Genomic DNA, 23,372 nt, shown 5'->3' on the forward strand with positions numbered 1-23,372 from the left:
GGACCTCGAAGACTGCCTAACACCTTCTCTTTGAGGTAATTTGAGCCCTTACCCGATCTTTGGTGACACAGACTAGTCAAATAGAGTTATTTACAAATAGGTGCCCTAAGGCACCTTAAAAATTATTAGGTGGTGGCTCTTCTCTTTCAATAACTCACTTTAAAAGAGTTGTCACAAGTCGAGCCCCGCTTTTCTGAGAAAACGGGGCGTGACATCATCTCCTTCTCTACTTAAATGATTACTTTTGTAATTCTACTTTTTGTTACTAATGATTCCCCCAAATGTTTTACCTACCCTGTTACCCCTCATATCTTGTCTTTTTCAGCTTTTTCACACTTCAATCAAGCACTTTTAAATTCCGTTTCTTATATGTCAAAACCTTTGACGAGCTAAAAATACAACACAAAATTATGCTCGCTAGTCGAATATAGTATAGAAAATATTATATCCACATGGATTAGATTTAAAAAGTATTTTCGTAGCTTCTAGTTTTAATTTCTATTCAAGATGATCAACAATTTAGAGCTGTGTTATTTAAAACTAAATTTTACTTAATGTCTAAACTATTGGCTAATGACAATCGCAATAAGAGTAAGCAAGAAGATATCAAATGGAGAAAATAGGGGTTGATTGGATAGGTGTAAGATACTTGTTTGGGAATTAACTCTAGTTACTTCACTTCTATGGTTCAAGTGAGTCTCTAGAATTCACTCTATTATATTCAAACATTATATATAAACTCCTCTCTCGATTAACTCTCAACCTTACGATATGAACTAAGTTAAGCTTGATGAATATATGCAAGAATTCGTAGTGGATTGATCCTTAGGAGAACCTCTTTCGATTATCCTCCTAACTAGATCTAAACAATAATTCAACTAGCCTCTTTCGATTACTAATAAGAATCAATGAATTCAACCAATAAGATAATGTAGAACATCATAAATTATGCCTCTTTCGATTACATAAACAAATGAATATATATGCAACAATAAAAATACCCAAAATGATTCAATACATAAAACTAGAGTTAATATCTACAAACAATTCTCAAAACACCAAATCCATCAATCCCTAAGGAAGAATTACTCCATGGATATGGAGAAATTTATCACAATTAAGTTTAAGTCAAGAGAAAACATAAAACATCCAAACCCTTGTATTGAGTGAGGATGAATGGTGAAATCCTTGTGCTCTTGCTTCTCCCTCTTCTCCTTAGCTTCCTTAGGTCTAAATTATGTCAAAAGTCCCCAAAATAACATTTTTCCATGTATATATACCAAGTAGGGTCAGGCCCAAACACATACACCTTCTCCTACACGAAAAAGGACACTTTTCTCGGACATGACGTGCACGGCCGCACACCTGGAAGTGTGCCCGCGCACTTGGCCCACTTTTCACACGGTTCTGCCCTATATGCACAGTCAGTGCGCGGCCGTGCTCTTTCCGTGCACTTGTTACCCTGTTCCAGTGGGAATGTAAAAATATACAAAACATAAAAGTTGTATCCCTTTGAATGGGCTTTCCAACAATATATTGTGGAGCCCAAACAGAGTTCAGAACGAATTGTTATATGCAGTTTACTAGACACTGCGCAGCATACCTGCTCGATTCTTCGTTCGTTCTAAACTATCATCCGTTGATCCCTGAACACGATCCTAACTTAATTCATTAGGCTTTTACTCAGACTTCAAAGCTCCAAATCACTTGAATTCATTTCATAACATCTACATAGCTCGGAATCACCCCTACAAGGCATAAAACACAAAATTAGTGCAAAACACTAGCGATTAATGCTCAAACTCAACTAAGGTGCAATAAATTGGAATGTAATAATCGACTAAAATATGAGATTATAGCCTACCATCAACACCCCATACTTAAACTATTTCTCGTCCTCGAGTAATCAAACCACACTTTATATAGACACAACCTTACTAAGTAACTCTCCTAAATTATTACACCATGAATATTTAAAATAGACTAAGCAGAATAGTGTAACATCTTCACCTCAAGATTTGACTCACAAGTACCATGCATTATTCACAACCCTCTCACTTACTCTAACATAGAGGTCAATGACATTACCTTTCCTTCAATCATGTGCCCACACACAACAATAGAGAGTAGTTCACACACAATAAAAATTATGAACAATCAGGAACTCAAGATATAAAGAATTTACTCACTCTCAGAAATAACATTCATATGCCACAAAAGATGAACCATAAGCTTGCCCGTAGTGTACTACTCTACTAATTGAGCTCATTCAGTTAAGGATCAAGTAGGACTTTTAGCTGGTTGTAACGTAGGCTGCGGGACGGGTAGGATACATTTAGATATAAGAGTGACTATACCTCCCTAAGCACTTTAATACATACATTTCATTGTTCAAATCCCACACTTATGTCAAACCATACTCCACCTTTATATCAACATGCATTAACTCCCCAAATTATTTAAGCACCATTACATCAAGAGTTACCACTTATCAATGAATCTCGTTCACAACAATATAACTATTTTTTTATTTTTCCTTTTCAATTCAAGTGGCTCTTATTTTTTTCAATTCATTGCACCTTTCTCCTTATTTCAATAGTTCCAATCAAAAGCCAAACCAACCACCCAACACTTCAAATTTTACAAAGTTCATAATAATTTCAAGTGCTCATGAGAGGTAATTGGTTCAAATAGAGGATCAATTCAAACAACTGGGTAAGGCTTGTAATGTGGTTGCCAAAGAAATAGGATTACATGCTCAATGGGGTTAACTACGATTACATAACAATTTGGTGAGTAAACACATATATCTTGCTCAACAAAGAAATGCCTATATCACTTCTAAAACTGAATAAAACTACTATTTCGCTTCGCAAACACACGGGGCAAGTTCTAGACAACAAATGCAATGCACAGAATCATACAAACCTCCCATACACTTGGCGCATAACTCACTCAGGGTTGGACTCATCAAGACACACTAGTCAAAGCAGTTAAGCAAAGTTAAGATAATACAGTTTAAGGTACTTATACAAGAGTGAAAAGCAGAGCCTAAGCATCACAACTAAAGCACTTACTATTCTCAAGGCATGATCAAGTCAAGAGATATTGCTTCCATTTCAAATCATAGCACAAGGTTTTTCTACTTCTAAAAACAAAAAGCTAACTATACCCGGTTAAAAAAAAACCCTTGAAAAAGAACTGCTGCATAAAGAAAAATCAAGGGGTAATTAATACACTAACTACAAAAGAAAATCTTTTTGTATTTTTCTTTCCACTTAATTCCCTCAAGAAACCCGTCGAATGATATCCATCGTTGAGAAAAATAAAAAAAATTTAAAATTTTTATGGTTGTTTTTTTAACTTTTTCTCACTCTAACTACTTAAAAGCACAAAACTAAACTAGCACATATACATACAACATACAAATATCCCCCATCCCGCACTTTAAGTTGTGGCATGTCCCCATGATATACAATTAAAAAGCATAAGGTAAAGGAAACTTCCCTGAACTTTCTTCTTTTCCGAGAACTTATGAACTTCACCCCTAATTCTGAGTTCATTCCTCGTTTTTGCTCCTTGAGATTCTTTATGGAGCTCCTTAAACCCAATTCTTCCAAGGATACCTGCAAGATCCGCTCTTTTTTTTCTTTCTTGTCCTCATCTTGAGCGGTGAATTACTTGTTCATGATGATCCTTAACTTGTTTCTGCATTCTTTCACAGGATCAATCCATACATATTCTTGTAAACTCCAAAAATAAAATCCATATGATCAAGGTTAGAATAAGAAAACAAAGAAGAAAGGTCAAGTGAATATTTCTCTAGTATGTCCAAGATTATTTGTTTCACATTCTCTTCTACCAAATGTTGCAAATGTGGAAAGGTGGATGGAGGTTTGAACTCTTCTTCCGTTGCTTCACACTCAACCACATCCTTATTCTCGATCATGTCAGTTGAATCAGAGTCTTCTTGTATCGTAGAAATCTCCCTTTGTAGACGCTCATCCTCTTGAGTAGCTCATTCTCGCAAGGTATCTCCTCCATATATTCCCCGTTACAATGCAATGAGCTTTCTGAAAGTGTACTTATTATTTGACTCACTTGCATTGTTAGGTTATTAATGGCTTCATCATCTTGTATAAATCTCTCTATCGGCTTATTTATGAACTTATACACAAGCTCTTCCAAACTATCATTCTCCCCTTGAGGTGGTTGTGTCTAATTTCACTTTCACTATAATAAAGGTATTCATCCCAACCAGAGTCAAGATTGTGCCCATATGAATTCTCATACTTGTACGAACTAGAAGCAGAGTGAGACTGTTCAAAATACGAACCATAGGAAGAATACATACTTGTTTGATAGTCAACCCATAGATGATTTCCACCGTATTTAAAGCACATAGCAGACCATTGATAATATTTAGCTGCTAACTCATCAACCGTCTTCTTAGGCTGGTTGTACTCCATCTTCACACCATTTAGAGCTCAATATCTACAGTATCTTCTCCAACTTTTTAGGTACTACAAAACAAATCTTGAAAAGAAGTTAACAAATAATGAAAATAAATAGAAAGGGAAAAGGAAAAAAAATAAAACCTAATTCCTGAATTAGCACCACAAACTATTTCAAACACTGTTGATTGCCAATCCCCGGCAACAGCGCCAAAATTTGATGACCTAAAAACACAACACAAAATTATTCTCGCTAGTCGAATATAGTATAAAAAATATCGTATCCACGGGGGATTGGATTTAAACAGTGTTTTCGCAGCTTCTAGTTTTAATTGCTATCCAATATGATCAACAATTTAGAGTTGTGTGATTTAAAACTAAAATTTACTAAAAGTCTAAACTATTGGCTAGTGACAATCACAACAAGAGTAAGCAAGAAGATAACAAATGGAGAAAATAGGGGTTGATTGGATAGGTGTAAGATACTTGTTTGGGAATTAACTCTAGTTACTTCACTTCTGTGGTTCAAGTGAGTCTCTCGAATTCACTCTATTATATTCAAACATTCAGTAGAAACTCCTCTCTCGATTAAGTCTCAACCTTACGATATGAACTAAGTTAAGCTTGGTGAATATATGCAAGAATTCGCAGTGAATTGATCCTTAGGAGAACCTCTTTCGATTATCCTCCTAACCAAGTTTAAATATAAATTCAACTAGCCTCTTTCAATTACTAACAAGTATCAATGAATTCAACCAATAAGATAATATAAAACATTACAAATTATGCCTCTTTCGATTACATAAGTAAGAGAATATATATGCAATAATAAAAACACCCAAAACGATTAAATATATAAAACTAGAGTTAATATCTACAAACAATTCTCAAAACACTAAATTCATCAATCCTTAAGAAAGAATTACTCCATGGATATAGAGAAATTAATCACAGTTAAGTTTAAGTCAAAAGAAAACATAAAACATCCAAACCCTTGTCTTGAGTGAGGATGAATGGTGAAATCCTTGTGCTCTTGCTTCTCCCTCTTCTCCTTAGCTTCCTTAGGTCTAAATTATGTCAAAAGTCCCAAATATACCGTTTTTCCATGTATATATACTAAGTAGGGTCGGGCCCAAACAAATACACCTTCTCCTACGCGAAAAAGGACACTTTTCCGGAGTTGGACGTGCGCGGCCGCGCACCTAGAAGTGTGCCCGCGCACTTGGCCGCGCACTTTTCACACTGTTCTACCCCATATGCTCGCTCAGTGCGCGGCTGCGCATTTGCCACGCACTTTTCACCCTGTTCTGTTGGAAATTTGAAATAATGTAAAATATCAAAGTTGTAGCACTTTGAATTAGCTTTCCAATACTATATTGTGGAGCCCAAACAGAGTTCCGAGCAAAAGGTTATGTACATGCTTCTAGACGCTGCACAATATGCATGCTCGATTCTGTGTTCGTTCTAAACTATCATCCGTTGATCCCCGAACACGATCCCGGCTTAATTTCTTGATATTTTACTCAGACTTCCAATCTTTAAATCACTTGAATTCATTCTATAATATCTACATAGCTCGGAATCACTCCTACAAGGTATAAAACATACAATTAGTGCAAAACACTAGTGATTAAAGCTCAAACTCAACTAAAGTGCAGTAAATTGGAATGTAATAGTTGACTAAAATATGAGATTATAGCCTACCATCAACCTTCCTCCTATTATAAATCTTCCTTACATCCAAGTTAGGTTCATGCTATGTCCAAAGAGATTCAAACTCTTGAAAATAACAGGACTTGGGAGGTGGTAGAATTACCTAAAGACAAGAAAGCTCTACCTTGTAAATGGGCTTACAAGGTAAAATATAAACAAGATAGGTCGCTTGAAAGGTATAAAGAACGATTGGTTGTAAGGAAGGACATACAAATAGAATACATAGACTTTACCGAGTATCTTGTAATTCTATTTTTGTTACTAATGTTTCCTCCAGTTGCTTTACCTCCCCTATTACCCCTCATATCTTGTCTTTTTCAGCTTTGTCACACTTCAACAAAACACTTTTAAATTCAGTTTCTTATATGTCAGAACCTTCCTCCTATTATCAAACTTCCCCAGGTTAGGTTCAGGCTATGTCCAAAGAGATTCAAACTCTTGAAACTAACAGGACTTGGGAGGTGATAGAATTACCTAAAGACAAGAAATCTCTGCCTTGTAAATGGGTTTTCAAGGTAAAATACAAACAAGATGGGTCAATTGAAAGGTATAAAGCACGATTGGTTGTAAGGGGGACATACAAAGAGAAGGCATAGATTTTACCGAGACCTATTCATCGGTGGTGAAAATGACTACTACTAGGTGCTTATTGACTGCGACAATTAAAAAAAAATTGGGAAGTTTTTCAACTAGATATTAATAATGCCTTCTTGCATGGTGATTTGCAAAAAAGAATTTTACATAAAATTTCCCGATGGCCTCTCCCCTCCTCCGCCTAATCATGTGTCTAGACTCAAGAAGTCACTTTATGGGTTGCGACAAGCATCAAGACTGTGGTATGCCCGACTCATCGCAACCCTAAACATCAAAGGCTTCTTGCACTCACTCAATGATTACTCCCTTTTCTTTAAACATTCAGAGGGGAAAACAACTTTCATTACAGTTTACGTGGACGATATACTACTAATAGGGAATGATCCATTAGAAATTGCATCACTCAAATATTTTCTTGATTCTAAGTTTAGAATTAAAGATTTTGGTAAGGCTCATTATTTTCTTGTTTTGAAAATCATTCGGGAAACACAAGGAATAATTCTAAGTCAACGAAAATTCACCTAGGATTTGCTGACGGAATTTGGTTGTCTGGCCATGAAGCATATTTTTGCTCCAATTGATCCCTCTTGTCATAGTCGTATGGATGTTGTCCACTTCTTATCTGATCTCACATTCTATCGAAAGCTCATAGGTAAGTTGAATTACCTCACTCATACCTGTCCAGATCTATCCTTCACAGTACAGCTTCTCAGCCAATACATGCAAACTCCTCGAGTTCATCATTTTGAGGCTGCAATACGTTGCCTTCGTTCTCTCCTCACAGATCCGAGTTTAGGCTTGTTCTTGTTTCTTCATCATCGTTTACTTTGGTAGCTTTTCGTTACTTCGATTGGGGCACGGAAATCCATTAGTGGCTATTTTATTTCCCTAGGTAGGGTTCCAATCTCTTAGAAATCAAAGAAACAATCTTTGGTTTTTCTATCCTCCGCGGAGGACGAATACCACTCAATGTGTCGCGTGATTGTAGAGGTCACATGGTTGGTACGAGTTACATAAGATCTCTTCGTTTCTCCTTCTTTGCCAGTGTCTCTTCACTCTAATAGTCAAGCTACGATACACATCACCAAAAGTTCTGTCTTCCATGAATGCACCAAACACGTTGATCTCGACTGTCACTTTGTGCACAACAATACCTCACCAAACTTATATCTTTGTCGTATGTACTTTCGATTTCCCACATTGCCGATATATTTACAAAATCCCTTTCTGGGACTTCACACAGATCCATTTTGGGCAAGTTGGAGATTGTTTCATATCCCTCCAACTTGAGGGGAAATGTCTGTGATATGACGTTCATCAAAAGGTGAGGATAATTTGTAACCAAAACTTAAAGAGAAGGAAGGTGGATTTGTGAAGAATTAGTTTGATACAAACAAGGTTAAGTGAAGCTCTTGTCTGAAGAGGTTTTGATATTTAGTTTAAGCTTAATACAATCGGGTCAAGCAGTCATTGGACTCAAATTATTTCTCGTTTGGGGCCCAATACACTGAAGCCCACTCAGATTTTCTAGAAGGAATTAGAAGTATCTAACCAGAAAATAAATAGTATTTGTTTTTCTTTATTTCTGTATATATCTAGTAGGTACTTATATCTTGACAAATAAACATAGGACATGTGAATAGTTAATTATACAAAATATTCTTTCATTATTTTTCTACTATCTAATAAGAGGCAGTTAGCAGGCACCTGGACGATATGCCTGCCTCCCACTTCAAGGGTAATATTGTCTTTCCATCTAATTTTTATTAGCTTCGCTTGGATTATATCGACCACTTTGGAAAACCTGGCAATCACCGCTTCTTTGGCTTCTTTCTTCTTGCTCTTCTTGTTCTTATCGGTGCCAGGCAGACACCTCCTTGAGAAACTTGGCAGATGCAGGTTCTCTGTATCAAAAACCAATCTAGCAATAGTTTAAAAGCTCCAGCGTCTGGAAATTGCAGCTTCCCAGTTCCACCTTTTCGTTCCTTGCAGTTCCTGATCTTATCTTCGCACTTTCGCCAATTTTTCTCTTTGGCTCATTGTTTCTTGTGAGTTTTCTTCTTCTTATCTTCTGTTTCTCTATTTAAATCTTTCATGGCATACTAAGGCTTTACTGCACGGAAAGTTTAATGTGTCTATCACCTTTGTTCTTTAGGTGTTCGACGCAATTCCTGAATGAACTACTATTGTTTTAGGTTTAACTACACCTAACAAGAGCTCCCTTCTCTTGTTCCTTTCGTGCACCCCAAATCACTAAGCTAAAGAAATTATATCGTTTTTGGATGACAAACAACTAAATGAACGTTGATGTGTTAAAGAAGAAGAAAGAAAGAAAAGAATAAATTGTGAACAATTTCTGATGGTAGGTGTGCTAAATGGAAGAAGACAAAATTCTACCTTACATTTGAATCATGTGGTTAGAAGTGAATGATTTTTTGGTCTTAATAAAAGAAAAGCGGAGCTCCTACGGCATTTGGGGCAGTTCAAAAGCAAATCAATTCCCCAAATTGAAACTTCTATTTCGTCGAATGGATCGAAGTAAGATTTTGATAGGTTCAATATGTGTCCATCGCCTTTGTTCTTTAGGTGTTCGAGGCAATTCTTGAATGAATTAGGCTTTTTTTTTATTTCTACTATTTTTGGGGGTATAGCTGGCTTAACTAAAGGGCTCTCAAAAGTGTACGAATTGAACTAAATTATCCATGCCTTGTGTCTTTTTCTCAAAAAGAAGAGAAATTTCAATATTAAGTTTGCGATAAGCACTTTAATTGCCTGTTTTCGCCACTTGGTCTTTGTGGGTGACACTTTGAAACTTAAAGTAACACCTGCATGTAAAGTTACCATCTTATTTTCGATGATATTGTGATATAGATAGAGCTATTTATTTTTGGTTCACATTGATAAGCTATTTCACTTACGTAGAAGATAATATTCAGAACGATGAGAAGAAGATGCTATTTTAGCCGTAGAAGCTACTAAATACCAATTTGAGTCTGGTAGCATCTTGATTTCTTGATATAGGACATAGAAAAGAAAAAACTAATTTCTCATGAAACACTATTCTGCCTTTCCTATAGATTACATGCATATACTTATTTTATGTACTTAGATCCTTTCTTACTTTTAGTTTTCTTGGCAATGTTTACGAATAAGCAGTGCTTAAACATCGTAAACTTGTTTACGAGCTTCTTATAAGACCAACAGAAGATTGGATTACATATTATGTAATGACACGTTTTAAATTGGCTACGTACCCAACTCTGAACGAAAAAGAGCTACCAAGATTCCAAGAGGATATCCTGATTTGAGAACTATATATTCATTGGAAGTAAGTAGTGTGTTGTTGTTTTAGCTCTTCCTGTTCTTATCTTTATACTTTGGTGAATTTTTCTGTTTGGATCGTTGCTTTCTTGTCATCTTCTGTTTCTCTGTTGCATTTTTTATGGCATGCTAAGGCTTTGCGCACATGAAGTTTAATATGTTAGTCGCTTTTGTTCTTTGTGCTTCAGAAAATTCTTGATTGAATCAGTCATATCATTGGCGGTAATTTTGATTTTGGATAAGCGGTGACACATTTTTTGGCTTGAATATTTCATGAAAAATTTGGGCTGAAAATATTTTTCAGATAAAAAGAAGTTGAACTTGTATAGCTGATGGATTCCAAAGAACCAAACAAGTGCTCTTACGCGGAAAAAAGAAAGGCTGCAATGCAACTCAAACGGCGTGATACGCAAAGCCAAATATCTGCTCATAGCGGGGAAGCGATGTTGCTATCGCGACGCATGAGAAGAAAACATTCTACTAAGCACAGCCTTCTTCAAAGCCCGTTTTTTGCTGTCCCACAGCAATCAACATCATCTTGGGACAAAGCAGGATTTCTAAAACAAACTGCTCTTACCATACGAGAACCTCCTCCACTTCCTGAAAAAGATTATATTGTTTTACTCATATTTACACACCATATATTATTAATGCAATGGTGCTTATGTATTTTGCTTGGAAACTTAGTATGATACTTTATTTATCTTATATGTGCTTATAAACTAAAATACTCAAACACTGCGTGGTCTATTGCACTTTATTTTGCACCTACAGAGGCTTCACTATACGTTTTTAAACGTCTTTGCTATTCTGTTTTTCTAGTAGTCGGCCATCAAGCTTGCACGCCTACATCGTGGGATAATTTAGAAAAAGGAAAGGGTATATTGGATCCCCCTATCATTTGTGAAACAGGTAACCATACGAGAACCCCTTTCGCTTCCTGAAAAATGTTATATATTGTTGTACTCATATTTATACACTATTTATTATTAATATAACGATGCTTATTTTGCTTGGAGATTGGAGATTATCACAGCTTATTTATCTTATATGTATCTATAAACTTAAAAACATAAATACTACGTGCTCTTTTAATTTTGCATCTATTAAGGGTTCGTTGCACGCTTTTAAACATCTTGGCTATTCTGTTTACCAGCTGCTACCTTAGCCTGTATGCTTACATCATCTCCTAATTTAGACAAAGGAAAGGGTATATTGGACCCCCCCTATCATTCGTGAAACAGGTAAACATACATTCAGATTATACTCTTTTCAGAATGACATATTGTTTATACATTACTGTAAATTGTGACTATTTGTATATTAGGGTCCACATCGGGTACATCTAACCTGCGTCATGTTATCTTGAACACTGTTCCAATCAAAGGTTTGCACAAACTTAATGTTACAATCATGTCCACCATACGTATGCCTTGGTGCTCTTTTTTTTCCTAATGATACTTCTTATATATTCAGCTCATAGGCGGGCCAGAAAGGTGTGCCTGGTCACTAAAGAGCAACGAAGTGAGTATGTTGCTCTAAAAAGGGTCCCAAACTGTCAATTCTGTCATGCAAAGAAGTTTGAATATGAACCTCCAGGATTTTGCTGTAACAGTGGTTCAATAAGGTTGACATCTCATAAAATGCCAACTGAATTATCGGAGTTATACTTTGGAAATACTGAAGAATCTGAAAATTTTCGAACTTATATTAGAACATACAATAACATGTTTGCATTTACTTCACTTGGTGTCAAGTATGATAAAGAGCTAGCGAGAAGAAATTGTGGTATCTACACATTTAGAGTCCAGGGACAGATGTATCATTTTATAGATGATTTAGTTCCTTCCAATGAAAAACCTAGGAATTTATAGCTGTACTTCTACGATAATGATAATGAACTAGCCAATAGGATGGCTTGTTGGACAAGAATTAATGAATCAATTGTGAAAAAGTTGATGGACATATTGAAGGTAAAATCATATACTATTTTTCTAAAATCTCTTTTAAATGTTCCCCAATTATCTGATTTCTATATTGCTCTTAAATGTCACTCAACCTTAGATCAACAAACATATAACTTACCCAGTACATAAGAGATTGCGGCATTATGGCTTGAAGAAAATCCTAGAGACACATCTGCACCACATATTTGAATTTATACCCACAGTAATAGAGCTCGGTTAGTACATTATTATTATGGATGTTACGATCCGTTGCAGTATCCATTATTATTTTCCTTCGGTGAAAATGGATGACATTGTGGAATTAAAAAAATTATTCAGACAAAAAATTCGACGAAACGTAGAGCTTACTGCGAACATGAACAATTGCCCAGTATATCAAATACGTGTTCAGTTGATGGATTCCTTGATATGGAAGATGAATCACTACAAAGAGGAAAACGAAAAAGAGATACAGTGTCTTGTCGAGAGTATTATTGTTACAAATTTCAACTAAGAAATAATGAAACAAATGAAGTGTTACATTGTGGGAGAATATTCCAACAATTTATAGTAGATATATATATATAAAGCTTAAAACGCAAAGATTAGACTTTTTCTCATTTAATCCAGATTTATTTAGAATTGAAGTCTTGCAAGGACTCCTTGATATTTTAAGATGTGGTGAAAGGGAAGCCTCTAAAATTGGAAAGAAAACATTCCTTCATGTTACATTTATAGGGGGACCAAGGGACATGCGACGACGATACATGGATGCTATCACATTGGTACAATATTTTGGAAAACTTGATTTCTTTATAACAATGACATGTAATCCTGCTTGGCTAGAAATAAAAGAATATTTATCGCTGGCTTGATGAGGTACAGAACAGACCTGATTTAGTTAGTAGAGCTTTCAGAGGAAAGGTAGAAGAATTAAAGATGGATATATTAAAAAGATAAATCTTTGGAAGAGTTGCAGCATTCATGTATACTATAGAATTTCAAAAACATGGTCTTTCACATGCTCATTTCCTTATTATACTTGCTGATGAACACAAATTATTGACTGCTGAATCCTATGATAAATTTGCCTGTGCAGAATTGCCTGATTCTATCGCGATCTATATTCACTTGTTATTAAACATATGATGCATGGTCCTTGTGAAAAGTTAGATCCTACAAATATTTGCATGAAAAATAATAATTGCAAATTCAAGTATCCAAAAGATTTTGCTGAACAAACATCAAAAGGGAATAATTCATATTCAATATACAAAAGGAGAAGAATCAGAGAAGCTGTAGAAATAAGAGGTCAGTTTCTGGATAATTCTTGGGTTGTTCCATACTAAGTTACTCGGATTCGGGTGCAGGTGTCCGACACGGGTGCGGATCCAAAGGTCGGATCTTTCATGGTCTAAATTTTAGGATTCAAGGATACGGATCTAGGTACGGGTACGGGTACGGGTGCGGAGATTCGGCAAAAATAAGTTAAAAATCTAGAAATATAGTTATAGAGATATGCATAATTATGAGAGATTATATGGAAAACTTACGTGTAACTTGTGCCTTGTAGAGTGTAGTAATTGAGTCATTTAGTTTTCAAGTTGTAGGCAGGCACGTAGACACTCTCCAAAATGGCATGATTCATTAATTTTCCTACAACTCGCACAACAAAGTATTAAAATAAGTTATTATAAACTTGTTGAAATATAACAAATAAAAGTTATAAAGAGATTTAGAGATACAAAAGAAATGAAACATACCTTTGGAAGTTAGAACTTAGAACTAAATAGACAAACATATATTCAAGAGTCACTATTCAAAAGTTTTAAATAATTAGCTATTCAAATTAAGTTACTCAAATAACCACCAAAAAGTCTTACAGAAATTGTAAGTTCACAAGTTCATAGACAAAAAATAAGTACATAGCATACACATTTAAACTACGCTAGATTTGTCACTTGAAACATTGTGCATGGGTACATTCTATTCAAAGGTCATCTTCCTCAATCTCTTCAATGTCAACTTCTTGCAAATCTTGAACTTCCTCTTCAAAGAAGACTCCTTCTAGTTGAGGTTCGTCTATTGACAATTCAACTAGATCATTGATACTTTCATCAATATTAAAATAATCCCCACCTAAAACAACACCAAAATAAATTTAGAAGATTGTGAAAGGAACTTATCATGCTAAAGAAATTACTCAAGAAATATCAAATCATGGATATGTATGTATACGGATATACCTAAATCCCAATATTTGCTTGGGCCATTTGTATACTTTTCCTTTCTTCGAGAGAGCAAGCGGAGATTATAATGGATAAAAACTAAATCTTCGGCTCTAGAAGTAGCTAGCTTGTTTCTCTTGATGCTATGAATCAATGAAAAAGTACTCCAATTTCTCTCGCAACAAGATGAAGAAGCTAGCTGGGAAAGCAATTTGTAAGCCAGACTTTGTAAAAGTGGAGTATTTACACCATGGTTAGCCCACCAAGATAAAGGCTCCTCATACCCCATAACATCAATTACATGAGACTCACCAAAGTAACCATTCCCACAACAAAATGCCCCATGCTCCAAAGAAGCTTTCTTTAAATCATTCGGATTCTTGAAATATCTTTGAAAGCATTTGAGCCTATTTTGTGAAATTTCTATATCTTCATTAGGAGCAAATCTTCTTAACCCGTTGCTTTCACCTTTAAGCCATGACTCATGATAATATTTTGGAACCAATGAATGTGCCATGCAATGCAATGGAGTATTACTCTTATTCCACCTTGCCACAAGAATTCCTTGAATTGTAGCAAAAACATTCGATTGGCCGGTAATAAGATCTTTCCCCTCATGCTTAAATACAATCACCTTCACCTTTTCAATCATTGTATCCCACATGTCGTAAATAAGGTACAATTTTGGACAATCAAGGTCGGCACTTCTAAGCGTGGATACAATTGGCTCTGTACACCTCAACAAGTATTCAATAGTATCCCACCATTCATCATCCATCACAAGAGATTTTATTTCGCGCGCTTTAGCTTCAATTACTTTATCTCCTTTATAATTCTTCCATTCGTCATCCATCACCATTTTTTCCAATCCCACATGTCGTAAATAAGGTGCAATTTTGGACAATCAAGGTCGGCACTTCTAAGCATGGATACATCTAAGCATGGATACAATTGGCTCTGTACACCTCAACAAGTATTCAATAGTATCCCACCATTCATCATCCATCACAAGAGATTTTATTTCGCGCGCTTTAGCTTCAATTACTTTATCTCCTTTATAATTCTTACATTCGTCATCCATCACCATTTTTTCCAATGACGATTTAACTCTATGAATACGAGAAGTCATAATAATATGGGAAGCAAATCTTGTTTCCGCAACTTTCAACAAAGATAACTCCGAATACTTTTGGAAAATGGCAAGCGCCATGTCATGATTCACCACAAAATTCTTTAAGCTACTCACTTGACCAATCAACTTTAATATCCATTCGCAAATTTTAAAGTGAGTTGATTTTTCTGAAGGTTGACACATACTTTTAAAAGCAAGATTCAAACAATGAAAAACACATGGTGTCCAAAATATGTGCGGAAAAATTTGCTCAACAATAGAACCGGCAAGCTTCATATTACCTGCATTATCAGTGATAACTTGGACAACATTCTCTGCATCGACATCTTCTATTACTTTAATAAATAACTTAGCAATATATTCACCATCCTTAATAATCCCACTTGAATTGATTGATTTTAAGAATATTGGTCCGCCACTAGATGCTCCCATTATATTTATCAATGGTCGCCTTTTAATATCTGACTATCCATCCGAACAAATCGACAATCCTTTTCTTTTCCATGTATCTTTAATAGGTTGTAGTTTTCTATTAATATGAGCCTTTTCTTGGGCCAAAAGAGTTGTTCTTAACCTATTAAAAGTTGGCGGAACATAACCAGGCAAAGAATTTGCTGCCAAAAACTCCGAATATTTTTTATAGTAAGGAGAAGTTGCAAGGTTAAATGATAAACCTGATGCGTAGAACATACGAGCCGCCAACTTGTCGGCAATGTTTCTGTTACAAATGTTAAAAGATTTCTCTAGTGCTCCACCATTTGAACCTTTTCTTTTTTTCAGTTGTGATAAGTCTGAGCCTTCCGGTAGAGATACATAATCTGCCTTTTTTCTTGCATTCAGTTGTGCGTCAGTTTTTTTCTTTTCAGCTTCTTCGTTCTCCATCTTCAATATTGCACATACATCATGAGTAATCTCTTTGCATATAGCAACGCCATGACCAGAGATCTTTAGAAGATGTGCTTTAACTTTAGAATATGAACCAGTAACTTGTTTATTGCAAAAATTACAAGACCACACTCTGTTTCCACCTCCATTAGGAGGAACTGAAAGAACTTTAACATGATTCCATAAGGGTTTGTCATCAAAATCTGATGCAACACTTTTTGTTGGTCTTGAAATGCCTTTTCCTTTTTGTTTCACAGCTGTTGATGAAGCCATTTTAAGGGATATAGGGTGAAGAAAAATTCTAAAATTTTTCGGTTATGGATTCAAAGAAAGTCGAGATGAAGCAGAGAGAGTGAGAATGGCTTGTTTGTCTATGTTTTTGGACAAGAAAATTCATTCAATGAGAAAAAAGATATTCTGATGGAGAGATGGGTAGTTTACGATGACAATAGACTTATTGGACAAATAATTCATTAAATAAACAAAAAGGTATTATGATGGGTGGAGTTTATGATAATAATTCACTTTTTGGACAAGATAATTCACGTCACTTTTCATGGGATAGTAAAATATTGCATTAAATGATGTTTGTACCATTTAGTTTTATCATTTTAATTTGGAAATATTTTTTAATTTTAATAGAAATATAATTATTAATCAAACTCCAAACCCTAAACTCCGAAACTAAAACCTCAAACCCCAAAATCATATAACCTTAAACATTATTTAATTACATATGATATTGTGTATATTTTATTATTGATTAAATTAGTCGATTAATGTGATTTGTCTGAAAGCTATATAACCTTAATCATGAATAATTAATTATATTTAAAGTATTTCAATAGATCAATATTAATTAGCTCGATATTCTAGAACTTGTATTGATAGAAAGATATTTCAAGCATTTCAATAGCTCAATATTAATTGTATAAATTAAGTGTTATTAAGTTCTCTCATTCTTTGTTTATTTTCTAAAATTCGCTAATATTCTTCTTTGTCATATTTCTAAAGTATTTCGATATTCTAGAACTTGTATTGATAGAAAGAATCAAACAATCTAACAAGAGGGATCCCTAATACGATAGTGGATATATCTTGTTATCGGTCAAATTAGTGAGATAAAGTCAATTGTTATTTCCAATCAAACATCTATTTAGATTTCAAGTATTTTGATAGTTTATAACTTGTATTTGATAGGAAGAATCAAATGATCTAACAAGAAGAGTTCCTTAGTCAATTAATGTGATTTGTTTGAAAGCTATATAACATTAACCATGAATAATTAATTATATTTCAAGTATTTCGATAACTCAATATTAATTGGTGGTGCTAATCAAATATAATTTAAGAATATTCTTCTTTATCATTTTTAAAAATTATTTTAGCTCATTCTCAAATCATGTAATTTATAATTAGTCTTAAAATATGTGTCACAACATAGCATATAGTGGAGAACTAAAGGGTCAATTCTATTATGTACAATTTATAAATTTTCATGATCTTCGCGAGAACGTAATTTGTCAAAAAATTTATATGCTAATAATTAATTTAGAAATTATCCCCCGTTTCTTTGAGAAAGAAAATATTTATAAATAGTATAATTAGGTAAATTAATAAAATTTGTTTATTTAGAGCATATACTTATTTAATATATATGAAGTTTACTCAGATAAAAATATGTGTCTTTAAAGCATATACAATTATATTTAGTTTACAATTAAATAATTATTTATTATTTTGATTAAAACTATAACTATTTTTGGTACAATTAAAACTGTAATTTTTATAAACAAAAAACTATTGAAGACATATTATATGTAATGTCTATCTCGGCAGAATATTAGCAAACATATACATATCAACTAGTAATAAAGTAATCAATTCCTAGTTAGTCTAAAGTCTTCTTTTTCCTTATTCTCTGCATTCCTGTCTTCTTCTTTGTCTGGTCTAAGTCTTCTTCTTCCTTATTCTCTGCATCGCTGTCTTCTTCTTCTTCCCCAACAAAATTTTTTTCATGTTTCTGCTTTTCTCCAGTAGAACAAGACCCGGGCCTTTCAAATAAGCTCAGTCCAGTAGTCCACCACCCATCTTCAACTTCTCTGCCCTAAAAAAAATATTATAGCTCTTAATTTCAGAAACCTGTAGCATGAACAAGAAGATTGATCAAGACAAAAAGTTTCAAAACGACTAGTATAAATTACTACATAGCAGTGTAATGGAAGGTATTTCGTTTTCCATCTCTTCAAATCTTTACTTAGGGAAATCAATTCTCAAAAATTTTCCAAAACGTTTGGTCAACACACCCGATCTCGTTTGATCGGATCCAACCCAGATCCCACACCCTTACCCGTGTCAGTGTCGTGTCGACACGGGTATGACACCCAAATTGCCAAGTCCGAGTAACTTAGGTTCCATATAATCCATTTTCCCATGCAAGTATAATTGTCATATGAATGTTGAAGTTTGTTCTGATATCAAAGTAGTGAAATATATTTACAAATATATTTGCAAAGGACACGATAAAATTGCATTTCATATACATGATAATGATACAGATACAGACATAGATGAAATAAAAGAATACCAATCTGCTAGATGGGTTTCACCTCCTGAAGTTGCGTGGCGACTATTTAGTTTTCCCATAAGTGAAATGACTCCAACTGTTTTTCACCTTCAGTTACATTTGGAAGGACAACAATTTGTCTCTTTTAAAAGTATTGAAAATATTGATAGAATATTTAGTAATCCAATGATTCGAAAAACAATGTTAACTGAATTTTTTGTTATGAACAGAACAGATAAAGATGCTATGCAAATGTTATTATTATATAAAGAATTTTCTGAGTACTTTGTATGGTCACCTAAGGAAAAAATGTGGACACGTCGAAAACAACGTACTGTAATTGGACGTGTTGTAACATGTCATCCAAAAAAAGGAGAAAGATATTATCTTAGATTATTGTTGATGAACGTTAGAGGACCAAAATCATATCAGGACTTACGTAAAGTTGACGGCAAATGTTGTAGTACATTCAGAGAGGCCGCAGAAAAAAGAGGATTGTTACACTGTGATAACAACTTAGTTGAATGTATATCTGAAGCTACAAATTATCAAATGCCATATAGTTTAAGGCGTTTGCAAGCAACATTATTGGTGTATTGTAATCCTGCTAATCCAACAGAACTTTGGAAACAATTTGAAGATTCAATGTCCGAAGATTTTAAGATTTTACCTAGCATGAATGCTAAAGATATTCGTTTTATGGCTTTAAATCATATCAATGATATTTTGCACTTGATGGGACATGATATTAATGAATATAATCTTATTCCTGAGAAAATTAAACCTTCAGTTGTTGCGAGAGAAACCAATGACTGTCAATTTGAAAGAAACATCATTGTTAGAGAAGAAGATTTGCTTCTAGAGAGAAAATTAAATACCGAACAGCGAAAAGCGTATGACACGATTCTTAATAGAATATTTTCTAACAAATCAGGAGCATTTTTCATTGATGGCCCCGGAGGAACTGGAAAATTTTTTCTATACCGTGCTTTATTAGCTGCTGTACGATCAAAAGGTTTTGTCTCTTTAGCAACAGCAAGTTCAGGTGTTACAGCTTCGATCCTCCCAGGAGGACGAACTGCTCACTCCCGTTTTAAATTTCCTATTGATATCGATGAACAATATTCTTGCAACATTAGTAAGCAAAGAGCACTTGCAACTTTAATACGTGATGCAAAACTAATTGTCTGGGATGAAGTATCTATGGCAAAAAAGAAAGTGATAGAAACTTTTGATATTCTCATAAAGGATTTAATGGATACAAATGCTCTATCTGGAGGAAAAGTGGTCGTTTTCGGTGGTGATTTTACACAAACTCTCCCAATTGTTAGGAGTGGAAAAAAAAGAAGATTTTATTCAACAAAGCTTATTATATTCTGAAATTTGGAATCAACTCGAAAAACTACAATTATCAGAGAATATGCGTGCAAAGACAGATCTTACGTTTTGTGAATATTTGATGAGAATAGGAAATGGACAAGAAAAAACAAATATCCATGACAAAATTGAAATCCCTAATTGTTTTGTTATCCCTTTCATTTCTGAAAATCAATCATTAGATCTGTTGTTTAGAGTTACTTATCCAAATCTACATACATGTTTTTATGATGCATCTTCTATGACTTCTCGTGTAATTCTGACAACCAAAAATGACTTTGTTGATGAAATAAATGATTTGCTCATAGCTCAATTTCCTGGTGATCCTAAAACATATGTTGCATTTGATGAGACTATTGAGGCAAACGATCAAAGTCAATATGAAATTTTTTTGCATACTTTACATCCTGCTGGTTTACCTCCCCATAAATTAACCTTGAAAAAGTATTGTCCTATTATGTTGTTACGAAATTTAAATCTTTGTGAAGGTTTATACAATGGTACACGACTTATATCTTGTGATCTTCGAAAACATGTTATAAATGTTAAGATTGCCACTGGGGACTTTAAGAATACACATGTATTTATTCCGAGAATACCATTTTTATCATCAACAGATGAAAAATTGCCTATTCCTTTCAAAAGAACACAATTTCCTTTGAGATTATGTTTTGCTATGACAATAAATAAAGCTCAAGGTCAAACGTTGGACTTCGTGGGAGTTTATTTACGTGAACCTGTTTTTTCACACGGTCAGCTCTACGTAGCGCTATCGAGAGCAAAAAGTTCCAATTGTGTAAAACTATTAATTAGACCACCTACATCAGATAGTGATGATGATCATTCAACTTACAATATAGTATATGATGTGATCATTCAACTTACAATATAGTATATGATGAAATCATTCAAAAAGCTTTTGCGTAAATAGTTCCACAGGATGGCCCCAACTTTTGTTGTTGTCATACGCTCACATAATTCATGGCAGGTTGGCTTGAGGTTTTGCATAGTCGTAGGAATAACTCTAATGTTGTTGCAGAGGTATTTTTACCTTTACCTGTATGCTTATTGTTCGTTTAACGAATCTTGTTGAAACAACGTTTTTGCACCTCTACTATGCAATAACCAAGGATTAACGTATCTGCTTGCAAATCCTTGCAAAAAATTTTATGTTCTAAAAAAATGGAAAAGTTTTCTGATGTGCAACCAATAGATCAATGTTGTATCTGCTTGATTTTACTGTTTCTATGGTATTTATAGTCAGTTCCATCTCTGTCTCATTTTGTCCATCTATCTTGCTTTCTTTTTCTTGCTTCAATATTATTTGATAATCTAGATGCATTTTCTTGCATCAATAGTATTAGGTTCTTTCATGCCAATACTTTAGAATATTATAAGTGCTGCATGATGAAAAAAAATAAAGATTACTAACAGAAAAGAAAAAACAGTGTTATAGCTCATATATTCATATCATTTGGATACTTTCTTGGTGATGTACTTGAAAAACTTGGTGGTTGTTTTAAAATTTCTTTTTCTATCAGATTGATTGTCGCTTAATTGTTGTAGAATACTCTACATACTGATTCTTTTGTGAAAAACCAGAAAGAATTGGAGTTATACTATAACACAGTCAGTCCCAACTCCGGACAAAGGAGGAGCATTTACTGTCTCTTAAAAGTAAGATCACTGACTATATGTATATGTATCAAAATTCTTACCAACTTTACCTTTACTGTGACTAACTTCTACTTTCTTTTGTCTCATTTATTAATTAGGAATTGCATTGGCATTTGAACCCACTTAGCTCCGAAGTTGTAGAGATTTGAACAGTCAGAACATAAATAAGAGCTTTCATTGGTTGTGGATTAGCATCCTGCTTAACGTATTTGTGGACGAACTAAAGGTCTGTACATATACAATGAGTATTCATATTCTCAACGACATTTATTATGTTGATTTTGCGAAGCTTTTTAGGTGTCTTTCTGTTGATGGTGCCAATCGTTCAATTTTTACTCTATGTTGTCGGGTCATGTTCTTGCTGAGCATGTAATTGTCTTATTCTATTTTCCTCAGAGATTGTTGATTCGCAGATTTTGTAATTTTGTAGATTCTTGCCTCAGCAAGTATCTGCCACGATAAAAAAAGGTAGTAAAAACAAGAGAAGAACATTGATGTGATCAATGTATTTGATGAAATTCTCCGATGAAAGGAAGATACTTCTAGCAAGTATGTTAACCTTTTCAATGTTAAACCTCAATATTTCTTCTGTCATGTTACTCTCAATATTATACTTCATATAAAAAAACATATATCTTGGATCAGAAAATGATGACCCCTAAGCTATACAAAATGCTTTTTGAATTTTACTTTATATTTAGGCCTATTTCATTGGGGAATTAACACCCGCACTACACCTTTATTTTATCAAAACACGTGTAGATTCATTATTTAAGATATAACTCTTTACTGTTGTCCAATTCATCTATTTCTCTCTCCTTCACTGCTCTCTATCATTTTCTTCTTGCTTTGCGACTTCAAGAGATCAAAGTTGTCATCTTTCACTGGGTGAATTTTTCAATTTTTCTGGGCTTCTCAGATTTGTATTTTTGAGTTTTTTTTATGTTCAGATTTCTCTCATGATTTTTTTATATTTTTGTTGCTATAATGTTCTACCTCTGTTGTGTTTGTTAGGTCTGGTAAGTTTTCTACCATGTTTGTTTCTTTCTTGTGCTGTGTTCTGGATTTCACTCCTGCAATTGCTTGAAAGTTTTGTCATTTTTAGGACTGCAAACTAAAGCTGGAAAAGATTTGAAAAGATCAACATATCTTTGTGATGTTGCTGACCACAACTCAGGTGAATTAGTAGTCAGATGACAATTTCAATGTTGGACTTGGGTGACCAACTCCTTATTTGGAACTACACTTTTCTTTATGAATCCTGGCAACAAAAGGATTATCAACGTTAGCAATTCTTCTTGAATTACTAATATGCAGAAGCCTTCGGTTGAATCGATTGTAAATAATTTAGCATACGGTGGACAGGGGCGGCCCAACCTCATCGGAGGCCTAAAGCAAAATCTTAATAAGAGGCTTTATATATATATATATATATATATATATATATATATATATATATATATATAATGAACATCGTTT

The 23,372-nt window shown here is 34.2% G+C and overlaps 2 protein-coding genes and 1 long non-coding RNA gene across 4 annotated transcripts; 2 read left to right on the forward strand and 1 right to left on the reverse strand.

The window, feature by feature from the left end:
• Positions 1–8,424: 8,424 nt before the first annotated feature.
• LOC107767017 (uncharacterized) lies at positions 8,425–11,892 on the forward strand. 2 transcript variants are annotated; one of them, XR_012695015.1, is made up of 5 exons: positions 8,425–8,809; positions 9,918–10,994; positions 11,239–11,326; positions 11,410–11,469; positions 11,559–11,892. It is a non-coding gene; the product is annotated as an uncharacterized LOC107767017 (long non-coding RNA). The 2 variants fall into 2 exon arrangements; XR_001643821.2 differs by having other exon boundaries at positions 8,439–8,809; positions 10,387–10,994.
• A 2,126-nt stretch (positions 11,893–14,018) lies between these two features.
• On the reverse strand, positions 14,019–15,115 carry LOC107767018 (uncharacterized). The gene is made up of 2 exons (XM_016585933.2): positions 14,275–15,115; positions 14,019–14,167 (listed from the first exon to the last, which is right to left on the reverse strand). The coding sequence occupies exons 1-2, from the start codon at positions 15,113–15,115 to the stop codon at positions 14,019–14,021; spliced, it is 990 nt and encodes a 329-aa protein (XP_016441419.1).
• Positions 15,116–18,725: 3,610 nt separating this feature from the next.
• LOC107824838 (uncharacterized) lies at positions 18,726–20,219 on the forward strand. Its single transcript, XM_016651644.2, has one exon. It carries the CDS (start codon positions 18,726–18,728, stop codon positions 20,217–20,219), a length of 1,494 nt encoding a protein of 497 aa, XP_016507130.2.
• The last annotated feature ends 3,153 nt before the right edge of the window (positions 20,220–23,372 follow it).

The sequence above is a fragment of the Nicotiana tabacum genome, chromosome 9, assembly GCF_000715075.1.
Source record: "Nicotiana tabacum cultivar K326 chromosome 9, ASM71507v2, whole genome shotgun sequence".
Taxonomy (NCBI): Eukaryota; Viridiplantae; Streptophyta; class Magnoliopsida; order Solanales; family Solanaceae; genus Nicotiana; species Nicotiana tabacum.

Excerpts from the sequence above, each read along its gene's own strand:
- LOC107767018 (XM_016585933.2), bottom strand. The coding sequence starts at position 15,115 with ATGGTGATGGATGACGAATGGAAGAATTATAAAGGAGATAAAGTAATT. Across the intron at positions 14,168-14,274 it reads AAGCAAATATTGGGATTTAG|GTGGGGATTATTTTAATATT; the intron begins GTATATCCGTAT and ends GTGTTGTTTTAG.
- LOC107824838 (XM_016651644.2), top strand. The coding sequence starts at position 18,726 with ATGAATGTTGAAGTTTGTTCTGATATCAAAGTAGTGAAATATATTTAC.